Here is a 17695-nt window from a genome sequence, read left to right on the forward strand (position 1 = left end):
TACCATATCATTTACTCACCTGTCACATGTAGCAGTCAACAAGCTTGCCCTGCCTACTTTCACATGGGTGAAACTGGATGGGTTGGGCTCATTAGCACTAAGGACTTGTGCAGTTAGCCCTGGCAGTATGATGGCTTGCTTTCAAAGGCTGTTTCCGCATGGGTGGAATACAGCGTCCCAGGGATGCTAAAAACAATGTCCCTGGGGAGGGGTTCACACGGTCATGGCGGCCTTGTAACCCCCGAGCGGCCGAAGCCGCTGTTTCTGAACCTCGCTCCCTGAGCTAGGTTTTTCGGAAACAGCGGCTTCCAACCACTGCCGTGCAAACGGCAGCAGCTGAAAGGCGCCATTTCCCCCCTTTTCCTGAACGCCTTACCATCCCTCCGACCTTCCAGCACATCGCCCAGGCCAGAGGACACGTCCCCCCTGCCCTGTGCGACAGCTCTGGAGTCGCAGGGCAGGGGGGGACGTGTCCCCTGGCCTGGGCGATGTGCCAGAAGGTCGGAGGGATGGTAAGGCATTTGGGGGACGGCGCAGCCTCCACACAGGCTGCGCCGTCTTCCCCGCCCCTACCGGGACCATCCGTGCAAACGGTCCCGGGGGGGGGTGTTGGCGTCATTTACGCCGACGCACCCCCGCAGCGTGGCTGTGCAGAAGCGGCCAAATATTACAGAAGCATTAAGGGATGAACTTAGGAAAAAAAACAGCTTTCATGTCATTGCTATAACAAATAAACACCACCAGTTTCAAGGAATAAACAGAGCATAGATATTTCCATCATGTTCTACTTGAAGCTTAACATGGCAATCTGATTGGCCATTGTTGGAGACACTGTACTGGACTAAATTGACTTTTGGTCTGATCCAAAAAGGCAATACTTACAAATTCTAATATTAGATCAAGATAATTCATACCATAATAGTACTATGTATGGTTGTGAAACTTGGCAGTGAAGAAAGCTGACAGGAAGAAAGTCAGTTCCTTTTAAATGTGGTATTGGAGAAGTTTTATGGATACATGTGCCACCAAAAAGTCAAATAAATGGGTTCTAGATTAAATCAAGCCTGAACTCTCCATAGAAGCTGAAATTACTAAAATGGGGCTATCCTACTTGTTGGCCATATCATGAGAAAAGTCACTGTAAAATATAATAACACTAGGAAAAGTTGGAGGCAGCAGGAAAAGAGGAAGATAAGACATGAGATGGATTGACTCAGTCAAGGAAGGCATGGCTCTCCATTTGCAAGACATGAATAAGGCTGTTGACAAGAGGACATGTTGGAAGACTTCAATCCATAGAGTCCCCATTAAGTCAGAAGCCACTTTGCGGCACTTAACACACACACACAACATACAGAGTTCTTTATTTCAAAATGCAATATGAACCAAGATGAAAAGAGACTCGGAATTTGCACGAATCCAGTGAACTCATTGTTCACCTCCCCACGCACACTTTAAATACTCCAAGGCTGTTTTGGTGGGAGAAGCCCTAACTGCAAAAAGCCCTAACTGCAAAGAGAAAAAAAATCCCTACACATTTTTCATACTTATTGGCAGACAGTGTTTCTTCATTCTGCTGCTTCCAAATTTGGGAAGAGGTGACTAGTCCGCCTTCCTGAAGTTACTGGGCTGACATTTCTTCACAGTGAGCTGTACATCAAATTGCCCATGGCATCCCTTTGATACTGTATTACTTTCAGTGGAATATGTATTCGGATGCAGTTGTTGGCTCAGTTGTTTGGCAACAGATAAAGATTCTTCCTCCCCACACACACTGGTATCTGCTGTTTACAAACTATTGCTAGGGATATGTGATCTTGTGGTTGGGAGCACAGTTTGAAAAATAATTATAATTTCCATGTAATTGTTTGAGATTCAATTTTGGACTCCTAGTACTGCTAATCCCATTCTACTCGTACAGCCATATTATTTAAAATACCTTACATGCATAAATAATCTCTTTTTTATATTAAGGGTCTAAAAATAATATTTCTTCAAATGCAGTCAGATTTTCTAAATTCTCTAGGCATTGTTTTTTTAAAAGAATCTTACTGTAGCAAAACCAGATCTCTGAAGCCAAGCATGGCCAGTCCTGGCTAGTACTTGGATGGAAGGCCTTCAGGGAATACCAGGGTTGTACCGGAGAGGCAGGGAATGGCAAACCACCTCTGAATGTCTCTTGCCTTGAAAACTCAGCCAGGGTTTGACATAAGTCAAGTGTGACTTGTCAGCAAAAGAAAAATTTTAAAAACTGCATGCCACATGCGTGTGGAGTTTTTTGCAGTAAAGTAAAAGAGAAAAGTCAGGTAGATCTGATGTTCAAGGGGCACATAGTGGTATGACAAACTTATTTACAGAAGACCATAAGACACTGGGAAATACCCGCCCACCACAAGGTCCCACAGTAGAGGGTTGGAGGCATCTGAGATTGTACCAGTGTCTAGAAAGTGGCTCAGATTCCAAAGGGCGCCCTAAGAAAAATGCAGCGCTTAGACCACTGGAATGATGCACATTCGCTCTGTCTCAGGAAGAAAGAAAAACTAATCTGGATGCCTCCGAAGGGTGACGTGGACACCTAAAATGATACTTATCTTATGGTCTCACCTATACGCATGTAAAAATACCAGAAATTACAACCGTGGGAGCTGAAAAAACTAATACTTTTAAAAAATAAGGGCTCACTCAAGGCTGAAGAAGGCCAAGGAAAATTCCATCTGGAGTATAAAAAGGGTTGGTCTGGAAGCAAAGGAAAACATTAGAGCAGGCAAACATGGGGCTCCCTAATCACTTTGTGTTCTGTAAAAAAAACCAAGGCATAATCCCATACAAAGAGGAATGCTGGATTTGTGTATCTGGCTGCTTCTACCCCCAATAACAGAGGGACTCTATGCAGGAAGGCCAAAGAAGTCCATGAACCTCTCCTTGGAGGACTTTCCTACCTGCCATGGTGAGCTGAAATGAACAGTAAGGACAGTCCTAAGCAGAACAAATGGCCAGTCAGGATGACCCAACAGAAGTATTGTGATGCAAGATTGTTTACTATGAAAACACCCAGACTTGGATAGCCTCAGGCTAGTTTGATCTCATCGGATCTCTGAAGCCAAGCATGGTCAGTCTTGACTGGTACTTGGATGGAAGTCCTTCAAGGAATACCAGGGTTGTGCCGGAGAAGCAGGGGATGGCAAACCACCTCCTAATGTCTCTTGTCTTGAAAACTCACCCTCAATGGCAGAGGGACTCTCTGCAGGAAGGGCAGAGAAGTCCATGAACCTCTCCTTGGAGGACTTTCCTACCTGCCATGATGAGCTCAAATGAACAGTAAGGACAGTCCTAAGCAGACCAAATGGCCAGTCCGGATGACCCAATAGAAGTATTGTGATGTAAGATTGCTTACTGGCATCACTATGAAAACACCCAGACTTGTTGTGATGCAAGAATGTTTACTGCCATCACTGTGGTTTTCCAGAATTGGAGAGTCACAAAATGGTTTGATCTCCTCTGATCTCTGAAGCTGCATGGCCAGTCCTACTAGTACTTGGCTGGCAGGCCTTCCCAGCAATCCCAAGGTTGTGCCAAATATATAGGGGATGGCAAATGCCTAATGTCTCTAGTCTTGAAAACCCACCCTGTTTTAGAGGGACTCTCTTCAGGAAGGGCAGAGAAGTCCATGAACCTCTCCTTGGAGGACTTTCCTACCTGCTATGATGAGCTCAAATGAACAATAAGGACAGTCCTAAGCAGACCAAATGGCCTGACCCAACAGAAGTGTTTTGATGCAAGATCGCTATGGAAACGCCCAGATTTCAGTAGCTCTGGGCTAGCCTCATCTCCTCGGATCTCTGAAGCAAAGCAGGGCCAGTCCTGGCTAGTACTTGGATGGACAATGTCAGGTGTGCTAAAGTTGTGAAGTTGCGAGGGGGAATGGGTGCAAGCTCCCAAGCAAGCTGATGGTTTTTTGTGCCACCCTAGATAGGCTGGAGGAGAGGTTAGGCCTTCCTCCTGGGGTGATCTTCAAACTCTGCTGCATAAGATGTGCTTCATCAGAGTGGTAAATACCTGCAAATTAATGGTTTGTCCACACTAATTTTCTTGTGTGTATAAGTGCTGCCAAGTCGCTTCTGGCTTACAGAGGTCATAATAGCTTAACAGTCTGTATCATGTAATCACAAGTTCATATTATATAAATCCATATCTTCCCAAATGTAATTCCTGAAACTGAAATTAGGACTACTATCAGGAAATCAATTAGGTCTATGGATGAATGTATTCTCGTTAATTGGTTTATTTAAGCACTCATGAAATTGACAAGGAGGATAAGAGGAAAATCTTTTAAGCCATTTGTTTCCCTCAGTTTTCATTTGACAGGATTCTGAGCACTTTTCCCCTGATAATTTGTTACAATTGCTGCAAATTCCTTCCTAGATCCATGAAGGGAGATCCATGTGCAAAAGCAGATATGCATCTAGAGGTACATCTGCTCCTGTATTTTGACTCTTACTCAGGCTTGACTGAACTGGTGGGATGCATCTTTTGTTGTGGAGAATGGTTACATATCTCTTCGGGGCCAATAGTTGTGGCACATTCACACACAGAGGGATTGGTAGCTTTGTACAAATTATTTGGCACCTTCTGAAAAGCACTAATGTGGGATTTCTTATACAATTTATATCTAGTCTTTATAAGATAAAAGTTAATGTTTAAAATTTGTAGCAGTTCTATATTTACCTTACAGGAAATCAATAAATTAGAGCTCACAAATTTTCCTCCTCTTCACATTAAAGGTGGTAGAACGGATTTGGTGGGATGTAAGACTAATTTGGGAGACAGTTTATAGGCAGAACCTAAGCCCAATCTGGTGGTGGTGACTGGCGGAGAGACACTTGGAGCAGAAAGCATATCTTGCACACTTTGCACTCCAGACCTCTTGCTTCCACCAGCCAGCAAAGGAAAAGGAAAGTACATTACTCTCAGGCACACACCTTCATCACTTGTCCAGTGGTCAAGGACCTGGGAATAACTCTTCTGCCCTCCCCCCACAGTTGCTACATCTGCTGCCAATTCCTTTCTCCTTCCACTTGCTGCAACCATTGTTGCCCCCACCTCCTTTTTCTCTTTTCCGTACCCCACTGCCAGTCTGCTGCTCCTTGGTGACAGTGCCATCAGCTACGGCTGCCTGCTACCACATTGTTTATTGCGATTGTTCTGCAACCACTAGAATGGCAGCTGAGATGCTGCAATGTTGTGAGATCTCTGTTTTCTTTACCCCGCTAGTCTTTAAACTACCCTAACTGTTTATTTTTCATTTTTTAGAGTTTTCTGCAAACCTGGAGGCTGCCCTCGCCTTTTAGAAAAAATACCCCCATCTGTACATAGCCCTGTTCTCTTTTATTCTCTCTCTTAAGGCTATGCTCAGAATTAGATATAAATATGTTGTTTTGTGATTCTTCCTTGAGGTCTTTTTCTACCTCTTTGTCTTGTTTAAGATGTATAATATTCCTCTGGGTTCAGATTTGCTGCTCTTTCAAGTTCTGTTCCAGACTTTGGGGAAGTTATGCCCTACAGAAATAATTAAAATGTATATTTTCTAGTGGTTTTTTAATAGTGAGTGGTATAAATGTCTTTTTCAACTTTTTCCAACTTTTTGGAAGTGAGTGAACTTTTTAAAAGGATCGGTGTATGCAACTGAACATCACCCTAGCTTACTGCTATGTGTTATTTGGGAGTTGCCAAGACTAGAAAGCTACAGAATCATGAAATACCAAGCAGAGGACCAAGCAACACCCTGATGAGACTTCCCCTCCACTCTGGAAATGTTCTAGTTCCATCCCAGTGAATTAAAAGATGATGTGTTCCCCTGAAATGAAAGGCTTATCCTGATAAACTAGCTAGTTGACTGGTACACTTTCTACACCCATCATAACCCAATTTGTCTTTCATTCTTTCCTCTCAATGTCCTACCCCCTGCCAAGAGAGCTTTGCTGCTTTTAGATTTGAGTGATCTGTCATCTTTGCCAATGGGAGCTAAGAAGGTTCCCTATCCTGATTGATTTTGTGTGCTGTGCTTTATACAAGGAATTTATGTATTTGTACTTGGTCTTTCTGTTCTGGATCTTGAAGTAGAGTACATGATATTTGAATTACAAAGTTGGATAAAGCAGTTCCATCAACAACAGCAATAATATTACTAATATGAAATACCATTAAATTCTACAAATTATTTTAAAATTATAACGTTTAGATAAAGGCAGCAAAGTTAGTGGTTTTATCTAGCTTCTGCTTTCTACAGGTGGAGAGGCAAGAGAGGTGATAAATCAATGAAACACATCACAGTATCATAGAATTGGAAAGGGCCATGCAGACCATCTAGTCCAACCTCTTGCTCAATGTAGAGTCACACTAAAGCATGTCTAACAAGTGTTTGTCCAACTGCTCCTTAAAAACTGCCAGTGAGAGGCAGGGGTGTACCATCTACGGGCACATGGGGTAACCCATGTCCCCAGGCACACATAGACCTGGGCGCCGGCACCAGCTCCAGGCGGTAGACCTGGACGGCGGTGTCTCTGAGTGGTAGACCTGAATGCTGGCTTTGGCTCTGAGCAGTAGACCTGGACACAGGTGTGAGTTCCAGGCAGTAGACCTGGATGCCGGCACAGGCTCCAGGTGGTGGACCTGGGCTCTGGGTGGTAGACCTGGGTCCCAGGGGGGTGGGGGTGGGGGTTGTTTCAAATTTTGTCTCCGGGCTCCATTTTTCCTAGATATGCCCCTGGGGAGGGGGAACTCACCATTTCCCAAGGCAGCCAATTCTACTGCTGAATTACTCCTACTGTACCTTTCTGTGTATAATTTAAACCCATTATTGTGAGTCCTATACTCTGCTTCCAACAGGAACATTCTCTGCTGTCCTTTAAGTGACAGTCTTTAAAATACTTAAAGAGAACAATCATATCCCCCCTCAATCACCTGTTCTCCAGACAGAACATTTCCAAGTCCTTTAGCTTTCCTCATAGGGCTTGGCCTCAAGCTGCCTGACAATCCTCATGACTGTTCTCTGCATCAAGCCTGTTCTGTCCACATCCTTTTTGAAATGAGGTCTCCAGAACTGCACACAGCTCTCCAGGTGTGCCCTGACCAGAGTGGTGTACAGCAGGACTGTGATACCTTGCGATTTGGATACACCTGAAGACAGCATTAACCTTTGCTGCCTCTGTATCACATTGACTGCTCATATTTGGCTTTTAGTCTAACTGTACCTTAACCTCTTGTTCATACACACAGCTACCCCATCCAGTATGTATGCTTCTCATTTTTGTCCCCCAAATGTAGAACTCTACACTTATCCTTTTTGAATTGCATCTCGTCACATCTGCCCACTTTTCCAGTGTGTTTGGATGTCATTGAATTCTCTGTCTTCTGGTGTGTTCATTTCTCTTCCCAATTTTGTATCATCTGCAAATTTAATGAGTAGTCCTTCCACACCTTCATCCAGTATTTATAAAAATTCTGAACAGTACCTCACCAGGACCAAGCACTGTAGTATCCCACTGGACTTCTCTCTCCAATCAGATTGAATTCTACTGACAATTATTCTTTGGGTATATGTCTCCAAACAGTTCCCTATCCACCTAACTATCCAACAGTCCACCCCACAGTGCTCAATTGATCCATCAAAACATCATGGGGACCTTGTCAAAAGCTTTACTGAAGTCCCGGTAAACAATATCAACATTGTTCTCACAATCCAATAAAGTTGTCACTTGATCAAGGAAAAAAACCAAGGTTAGTCTGGCAGGACCTGTTGGAAATATCTGTGCTGACTTCCTTGGATCACCAAATTGTTCTTCAGAAGTTCACAGACTGACCCCTTTAAAATCTGCTCCAGCATCTTCTCTGACACAGAGCTCAGAAAGACTGGCCTGTAGTTCCTGGGCACACCTGGAGAGCTGTGTGCAGTTCTGGAGGCCTCATTTCAAAAAGGATGTGGACAGAACCTCCCTTTTTTGAAGACTAAGATAACATTCACCCTCCTCCAGTCTTGTGACACTTCTCCAATCCTCCAAGAGGTCCTGAAGTTTATGGCCAAAGCTCTTTAGAACGTTTTTTGAATACTCTCATGTGCACACCATTTAGCCCAGGACCTTTGTACTCTTCCAATGCAGCCAGGTGCTTTTCAGTACCCTCTCTGTCCATGTCAACCAGCAACCTGGATGTTATGTTTTGCCTGTTGCCATATAGATGAGCCTGTTCTCTTTTTCAGGGAGAAAGCTGAGGCAAAATCGTCCTTGAGCTGTTTTGGTTTCTCTCTGTCTTCTGTCAGGGTTGGTTTTTTTTTAATTTTTACCTCTTTTACCTTGTGTTTGCTCCTCACATACCTGAAGGAGTGTTTCTTGTTGTAGTGAGCCTGCTTGACCAGCTTCAGCTCACTCTGAGCTTTACAGCCAATCCAGAGCTTTCATGCAGGTGGGAACAGTGTTGGAAGGCCCAAAAAAACCCAAAAACTCCTCCATGGGGGGAAATGGAGATGTGCTGTGATAATTTCCATTTATGTCCGAACTCTGCTCTGCCAGTGCAAGGGGACTAAGCTGGCAATGGAAGCCGACTAAGGTCAGCTGCATCCCCAGAATGCCTTTGCCACACCCCCGCCACACTGATGGTGTGGTGGGTAATTGCCAGTGAAGAGCTGGCCACTGCAACTGAGCATCCCCAGGCTCTGCAGTGGCTGGACGCCGGCATAAGTGCCTTTCCACTGGTGTAAATGCTCCAAGGAGGACACCTCCACTGACATAACCCCACACCGCATCCAGAGGGGAATCCCCCCCCTGGATTGGGCTGTTGGTCTCTTTGATGGCTGACTGACATTGCCTAGCAGCCCTCAGAAATTCTTTTTTTAGAGGTATGTTCTTTCCTCCATTTCTTGAACATTTCCTTTTTCTTTTTTCCTCATCATGGAGTTCTCTGTGCATCCACATTGGCTTCTTGGGTCCCCTGCCCTATTTCCATTGAAATGTAATAATGATTGCTTGAGCTTGGAAAAGCTCTTGTTTTAGGACAACCCACCCTTCACTTGTTCTTTTCCCTTCCAGCATTCTCACCACAGAATGATTCTCATTATGCCTTTGAATTAATTAAAGTTTGCCCTTCTAAACTCTAACATGCAAATCTGGGTATGAACTTCTTTGGTCTGTCATAGCAAAAGGAATTCTAGGAGGACCTGGGCACTTCTCCCACTACCTTCACTGCATCTACCAACTCTTGCTTGTTGGTTAAACATGGCCAAGCCCCTCACTGCTCCATCCACCATTTAAAAGAGGAATTGTCAGCCAAGCATACATCAGAGAAGCTGAAGTCACCCATAACTACATGGTCATGTTGCTTGGAAATATCATCAAGTTGTTGATGGAGGGCAGCATTCACCTCCTCAACCTGGTCACGAGGTCTGTAGTAGATTCCAACCTCAATACTCTTTGTCCTTCCTTCCCTTGTTCTCCTCTAGATTCTAGTATTTCCTAGCAAGCAAACCACCTCCTTGCATACAGTGCCATCACGCCTTCTCTTTGACCCTTTTAGTTTTTCTTGAACAACTCATATACATCCACTTGTGCATTCCAGCCTTGGGATCATCCCACCAAGTTCCTATGATGATTACTAAATTATATCCCTCTGTCTACATTAGAAGCTCAAGCTCTTTCTTCTTATCACCCAAGCACTGGGTATTGTTACATAGGCATCTGAAGCCCCTCACCTTTGACTCCGTTTGACCTGACCTTCCTAGGAGGGCCACCATTGTTCTCTCTTTTTCACTGAAATTCCTGTGTTGATCATCTCCTTCCCTTTGTGGGGCCAGTTTAAAGCCCTCTGATGAATCTACCCAGGTTTCTGTCAAACACATTCTTCCTTGACCTTGATGGGTGAAGTCCATTGCATGCCAGTAGGCATCTAATCTATTAGGTAGAACCTTATAAGTTCCCCCCACCTCTGAAGTGCAAAGCTTCTCCAAGTGGAAGTGGATTATATCAGTCTGGTATAATCAGTAGGTATAATCAGTCTGGCCGCCTCTAGCAGTAAAGCAGAGCTACTACATCACTGCAAATCAATACGAGTAACTAAGATACATTTTCTATCCCCAACTCTTTTCAAGAAGCAGTCAACCTTCCATTAGAAACAAAAAAATGGAGCAGCAACCTCTTAAGTGCTTTTAGGTCTAGCTAATATCCCGAGTTAATTTTTCTGTCTGATGTTATAAATCATTCAGTTGCCACAGTTTAATGTAAAATTATTTAAGATGTTGGCTGCAATCCAAAATACGCAAGGGGACATTTTCTTTATTTTTGATACTGCAGCTGTCTCCTCTGCCTAGCACTTGCTTTTCTACAAAACTGGTGGATCTCTAGTTTGTGATAGTCCACTTTGCAGTTAAGATTTTTTTAATCCTGACATTTTTTTTTCTCATGGGAAGTGTATTTGCTTCAGATGCCAACCACAGATGCGGGTGAAATGTCAGGAGAAAATACTACTGAAACACGGCCATACAACTGGGAAAATCCACAACATCCTAGTGATTCTGGCCGTGAAAGCCTTTGACAATACATTGGAGGAATTGCCATCTTGGTAATTACCTCATCTTCTCTTTTTGAACCTGCTGGGCTTGGTTATACACTTTTGAACTGTGTGATCTAGTGGCTTACATCTGTTTGGCCATAGGAAAAGGCTATTGTTGTTGGTCTTAGTATACATATACAACTTATATACATGCACCGTTCAGTTTTTCTACTCTACCTTGATTTTTCGATCAATAAATCCCCTTAGCCATATTAACCATAAAACTTGCCTAAGTTTGCTAAGTAAACTTTGCTTAAGTAAAGTTTGCCCAAGGAAACCTTGAAATGTGCTTCAAAAGTCCATAACTCCAAAACCACAAACTCTGGTAGACATAATTTGGGGCTGCTACCAAAAAAGCCTTTTATGGCAGATGCAAGATGGAGCTGTCAAAAGAACTTTAAAATAAGACTGGGTATGTTGGGAAGCTTCCTCGTGTATCCAAGATCCAGACTGTAAAGGTCTTTAAAAGAAAGTACCAGCAACTTGAATTTAGCCTTGAAATAAACTGATAATCACTAGTGTTCACAAAAAAATCAGTAAAGATTCCTAAGCTGAAATCAGTTTTAGCTGCTACATTCTCAACTGTACAACTTTCAAAATCAACAAGGGTGCCCCAAAATGAAGTACAATTGAAATATCTCATTGGGAAATTACCAGGAAATGCACTCCAGTGGACTTTGCCAGGAAGGGATTCAGTTGGCAAATGAGTCAGAGCTGGTTTTCCTTTTTACCTCTGTAGCCATAGTAGCAATTATCATTCCTTTTGTCCCATCAATATTGTGTGACAAATATAATTCCTGAGGGGTAGTCACATGAATCTGTTGCAGCAGAAATAATTATGCAAAAGAATTATGCAAACTTAAAATAATTAAGAATTATGCAAACTAACAAATTCCAACTTAAACTTCCCTCACTTACAACCTGCTTTTTCTTATGCAGTTAATGGTTCCTCAGTATAAAATGATTTTGTGAGGGTTCTGAATAAGAGTAAGTCTGTTAATTGCTACTAGCCATGCTGAGTGAAGGGAACGTGTATATACAAACGCAGCATAGCAAACCTATGAATGCTAGGCAGCATCAGGAGAAGGCATTGGACTCCATACCAGGTTTGTTGGCACTCCCAGGCAACTGACTACTGTGTGAAACAGTGTGCTGGATTAGATGAATCACTGAGATGATCTAACAGGGCTGTTCTTATGTTTTTCAGTACAAGGTACAATCTGATTGTATACAGTTTCAAATGTATTGAAGAAAAATTCACTCACTAGCTATGCTAAGCTAGTAAATGGATGGAGAGTGCTAGGTTTTGCTAAGATTTGGTAGTATGATATAGCAAGAACCCAAATTCATTTAGGAGTGTCACTTTATCCAGTGGACTTTAGTCCATGAAAGCTTATACTGGAATAAAATCGTATTAAGGTGCCTCAATACCATTATTTATATTTGTGATCACTATCTGTTCTACTAAATGAGAAGCCGACTAAGCATAGCTTGTCGAATTTTCAAAACATAGGATTGTAGTCTATCTAACATCCGTACAGGAAAGAGAAATAATTGCTAGGAACACTTTTAATTTTCTGGCTTTTTAATGATTTTTACATTATTTTAAATCCCCAGAATGAAATGACAAGCAGGCAGTAGTATAGACTATTGAATATACGGTTGTGGTGGGTTCTCCGGGATGTGTGGGTGTGGCCTGGTGTGGCCGTGGTCACAGACTTCCTTCTGTGATACACCTCTGAAGATGCCAGCCACAGATGCAGGCGAAATATTAGGGACAAGATCCACCAGACCACAGCCACACAGTCCGGAAAACTCACCACAACCAGTTGAATCTGGCCGTGAAAGCCTTCGACAATATATTGAATATATATTTTTCTTAACAATAGAACAATTGTTGCAGAGCTCCCCCAGATATTTTCTTTATTTTTTGGTTTGCGAGTCTTTCACAGACAATGAAAGTATGCTGGATCAAATGTTGTATTTTGTAATAGCTATACTTTGGTATGACATGAAGACTTCACAGCATTTCTTTAGCTGTTTCGCCCTTTCAATTGAATACAATCCCATTGGCCTCATACTCTTTTAAACAAGTAAATCTGAAACAAAAGTTCAGTATCTTTCTATTAAATTTGGAGAATCCATGTTGTAAGATGTATTTTAAGTTCCCGAGTTATGTCTTTGGTATGTTGAAGCTAAAGCCTTTTTATTGTGAAATAGCATAATAAACCATGTAGAACTTACTGCCTAATTCAATAGTATAATTGCTACTTACATTAATAAAGCCATTACTTTAGAATATGTCTTCTACTTATCAATGATATGGAAAGCCTGAACAATAGCAGAGTTGGAGAAAAATGGTTGTATTGAAGAAGGGTATATGTGTGTCTGTCAGGGACTAATGGATTGGGATGGTTGCTCCTCAGTGTATCAGCCATGTTGGAGATCATGAACACCTATAAAATAATATGATTTTTTTTCCTGAGGAGCATTCAGACTTTAGTAGAATATATATAGAATGTTGCCACGTTTTATTAATGCACTGATGCTTTGGTGCACTCTAAAAACAAAGGAGTTAAATTAGACATCAATGGGGACTTAACTGATTGAATGCTGTTCTGTTTTAGTCGCATTTTCACAAGACATTTTCATGGCTTATGAAGATAGCCACTGTGCTATGACAAATGTTTCTTTTTCTCCTTAAATAAAATAAAAAAATAATTACTTGAATGCTTCTGGTGTTAGTTCTTCATAAAATAATTGCTTATGTTTGGGGATTAGCACCTCCATTGTGCTTAATCAGACAAAACTAGAATTCAATACACAACAAAATAAAAAACTAACCTTTCAAAAGCACTTGCTGTTCTGGCTCATTAAAGTATTGTCTCTGTTGGACAGCAGTTCTTAGAAAACCATAAAAATTAATAGTGTATTTAAAAAGTGCTTTATTGGCATGTTTTCCCAAATACTAATTTAGCTTTAGTGGTTAATTGTTCTATCTTCAGGGCGGTGGACTACTAAAGTAAATACCAGGAATTTTAAGTTTTCCTGGTCCTATATTTTCATCTCAGGTTAAAAAAATGTATCTTCTGCTCTATCTAAAAACAAAGGTTATCAATATTCTAACTTATTTGACTTGAGAAGTTTTTGAGCCCATATAGAAATCTGGTAGCAAATCCACATTTTAGCTGTTTTCATTTTGTATTCCTCTGTGTAATTTATTGTTTTTCTCCTGCACACATTTTATGAGAGTGTTTTTGAACTCTGTTTTCATGAACATGGAAAATGGGAAAGGATCTATGTGATTTATATTTCTTGTAAAATTGGCACATTCATATTTTAGCTTTTCTCACTGAAGAAATACTGTATTCTGTAGCAGTTCATGCATTCGCTCATCTGGACTTCTCACTGCTCTTCTCGTTCTTTGGATGCTAGTCTTCATGATGGAGTTGTTCTCCATCCCTGCTCAGTGTAATTAAAAAAAATCAGATTGAAACCAGCCAAATAGCTGATAAACCAAGGAGACATTGCTTAATAGTGCTTATCACAGTATCCTGGGCATTGCTTAGTAGTAAATAAGGAGTTGCTTTTTTTGTTGGCTCAGTGATTGACTGCAACAAGTTATCATCACTTACTGTATTTCTTTGCCAAGATCCAGATTTATAAAGTGATTCCATTACAATTTAGCTGTCTCTGTAATTTAATTTTGCAACTCGAGATCACCAAAATGTTGATCATGACATGTAGTAGAAAAACAATATGTTCTTAATGTTAAACTGTTTTTCTGGCCTAGAATTTCTATCACAAGTGATATTTTGTGTTAATTTCTTTAAGTGTTTCTTATTTAAGATTTATCAAATTGTTATAATGTTTATGAATTGCTATTCTAATACCTGCTGGTTGTTAAATTACTTTCATGGAAACTGCAGCGTCTTGTATAAAAGATGAGACATACTTTTATTAGATGTCGTTTAGAAATTCCTAATGCTTCTAAAATTATTTTATTTTACTTTCAGCTTCCTTTTTTTACTGGCGTCTAATGTTAAAGAAGTGCTAGATCACATAAACTGAATTTGAATTTGGTTATAAATAATGTAGATACTTAGAAGCTGGATTAGACCACTTGCATTTAATGTGATGACTACAGTGAAAATGCTATTTAAATATTAGAAGATTATACCCTTTGTTATTCCCACTTTCTTTCCTTCCCTATTTCACATAATTGGAGCTCTATTCTTATGTACTCTTAGTTGAAGCAATTTCTGACAGTTTCTTCTACTGCCATCGGCTTATTTTCTAGATGGGAAGTGATGGAGTTTTGCGCCTCAGTAGTTCCGCTCTAAATAATGAATTCTTTGCATATGCAGCACAAGGGTGGAAACAACGACTGGCAGAAGGTGATTTTGTATTTGTTATTAAATTTACCAAGTACTGATTTTTTTTTATCATGGCCAAAAATATACACACTTCTAAGTACGTTTTGTAAAACAGAAAATAAAGTAGTAGGGTTTAAAAATGACATGCTCATATTTATCTTCAGATTATTTTAATCACAGAAGTACCCAGCAAAGGAAGTTTGTTTGAACAATTGTATTCAAAATATGAACAAGCATTTTCATCCATGTCAACTGCAGAACACAAATGCATGTGACTAAGCCCCACAAATATGTATTTGGGAAATACCAAAGAAAAGGCTGTAAATGAATATTTTTAATGTTTTTACTCAGATAATATTTGCATTAAAATAACTTTTGCGGCACTGAACATGTAAGATAAAGAGTGAAACACTATGGTAATGAATATAAACATTACATCTAACCAGCTGCATGGGGAAATTCTGAGAATGAATGATTCCTTCCTATTACAGTCCTCCATAGACCTGGAAAGCTGCTTCTGAAAGTTGTGTTACTTCTGGAACCACATCTGGTGCAGCACAAAAACTTGAAGAGCAAATTATAGAAGAAGCTCAAAATATTTGGGAATGCTTGGATGGGTGTGCTAGGATCTTTGGAACTTGGCCAGCATGAATATCTTGTGGCATGATCAACCTTGCAATTATTTTTGCATCACCTCTGTTGGTTTCAGTGGTGCTTCTGTATATACTCCCACTGTAATTGCAACTGAAACTGTTCATGGATCCTTAAATGAATTCTTTGGAATTCAATATGCTACTGCTTGTATCTTTTAGGAGAATTTACTCCTGAAATGCAGTTGCGTATCAGGCAAGAGATTGAAAAAGAAAAGAAAACAGAACCTTGGAAAGAAAAGTTCTTTGAAAGATTTTATGGTGAAAAGTAAGTATCAAAGTAATATTTAGTATTTTAATTAAAGAATGTGCCTCATGTAATTTTTTTCTTTTTAATGCTTTTATTATACAAACTGTTCAAATACAAGATCAGCATTATTCAGCCACTTGTTTGCTTAATAATGTATGCATAAAGTTAAAACAGAGTTGAAGAAAATCATCTACAGCACCTTAAGATACATGGAGGAAAGGCAAGATAAAAATTATTTTTGAAAGATACAAGAAATCTTCTCAGATGTCAGTAAAGAATTTTTATATGCTATTGCTGGAAGATTTGTCTCATATCATATATCTAGTCCATAAAGTCTGAATATCCTAGCTCTAATAACACATCCCTACAAAATCTAATAATAACAATTAATATTATTTTCTGTTATGACAAACAACAACATGATTTTTTTCAAATCCAATAGCAGCAGTTGGAATCATAACATGCTGTAGTGATGTCTTCTAAATTAATTCCTTATGATCTTTTGGTATAAAATCATCCATATTGGCCATATAATTTTGCTTTCACATTGACTTATCCTGTGATTTTAAAATGTTGTATAATATTGGAATAGTCTTCCTATTTTTTAAATTTGTTGTTCGCCTTCGTCGTTTTCTTCATTCTTGCATTCCAGCTTTACTTGTTCTTTGCCTTAAAATCCCGCACTTGGTAAAGCTTCCTTAGACTATTATAGCCTATTTTTGTGTGCTTTCTGTAATGCTAGCGATAGTCTACTTCCAACCTTATTACTCGTTTATCAAACCTTTGTCCTGTCTGTCTTATCTAAACGGTAAATTTATGGGTAGGAAAGTGTCATTTCTATGTTTCTAGGTAAGCTGTTGGTGATAAATGTGGATGGAGAGAGGTAATTGCAGATAATTTACAGTACTAGCAGTAGCTCTGGTATTACAGATAAAACATAGCAGCATGTCAGCACTTTCCTTAAATGTGGGTCTTTCTTGATCACATCTACAAGGAGTGATGGGTTGATACAATTTAAAGCACAAAAAGGGCAGTTGGGAGATGTAACTGAACCCCTCTCTCATCTACAGCTTTTTCTCATCCAGCTTCTCAGCTAGACTAATTTTTGCATGGGAGCCTGGCTAAAGCAAAGATGACCTTCAAGGGACATGCTGTGGGAGGATGAGTTGTGAAGAGAAAGGGTTCTGTTCTTCTCACCAGGCACTTTTTTGTCTCTCATACTTGAATTTACTGCTGCACCTTACCACATGATTGCTGCAGATTGCAATTAAGGATTCTAATCTGCTGCTGTCCAGCATAGTTTAGCCCTAGAGCTTTGCTCAATTCTTTAAAAAAAATTACAGGAAGAAGTCAGGTATGTTCTGGTTTATTTTTATGGTGAATTCACAAGTAGAAACACATCGAAAATGGCTGAAATTATTTTCAAGGGAAAGGTCTGACTGATTTGATTTAAGATTTTCTGTGGAAATAAAATTAATTAAGAGGAATGTAGAAAATATAGAAGCTTTGTAGCACTTTTTCAGGTAATTGTCTCATGTCAATTAAGTGATATCATTATTTTACGGAACTGACCTCTGAATTTTGACTTTGGAAAACATGTTTAGTGGATTAAAACTTTAGTGGATTAAAACAGTTTAATTGGGAAATATTTCCAGCAAAATTATTATTGTTATTCATTTCACAAACTAAAATTAAAGTTATGTATATTTCTGGGTTTTATGAAATTTAAATATGACCGTTGTATAGCAAAAAAACATATTGTACATTCAATATTTTGTATTGTTAGTTTGTAATTTGTTTCCTAAACTTGGATTATTTCAGAG

At 40.1% G+C, this 17695-nt stretch overlaps 1 protein-coding gene across 5 annotated transcripts in view; it reads left to right on the forward strand.

Moving 5' to 3' along the window:
* ASXL3 (ASXL transcriptional regulator 3) overlaps positions 1-17695 on the forward strand; it is a 124640-nt gene that overhangs the window by 91239 nt on the left and 15706 nt on the right. For 4 of the 5 annotated variants that reach the window (XM_048507519.1, XM_048507517.1, XM_048507518.1 and 1 more), the window contains 2 exons: positions 14897-14993; positions 15785-15890. The exons of the other annotated variant lie outside the window; for it this stretch is intronic. In XM_048507519.1, the coding sequence (XP_048363476.1) occupies positions 14897-14993; positions 15785-15890 (203 nt within the window). The remainder of the gene's footprint in view (positions 1-14896; positions 14994-15784; positions 15891-17695) is intronic. 5 annotated transcript variants of the gene reach the window in all.

Source organism: Sphaerodactylus townsendi, linkage group LG09 (genome assembly GCF_021028975.2).
Source record: "Sphaerodactylus townsendi isolate TG3544 linkage group LG09, MPM_Stown_v2.3, whole genome shotgun sequence".
Lineage (NCBI taxonomy): Eukaryota > Metazoa > Chordata > Lepidosauria > Squamata > Sphaerodactylidae > Sphaerodactylus > Sphaerodactylus townsendi.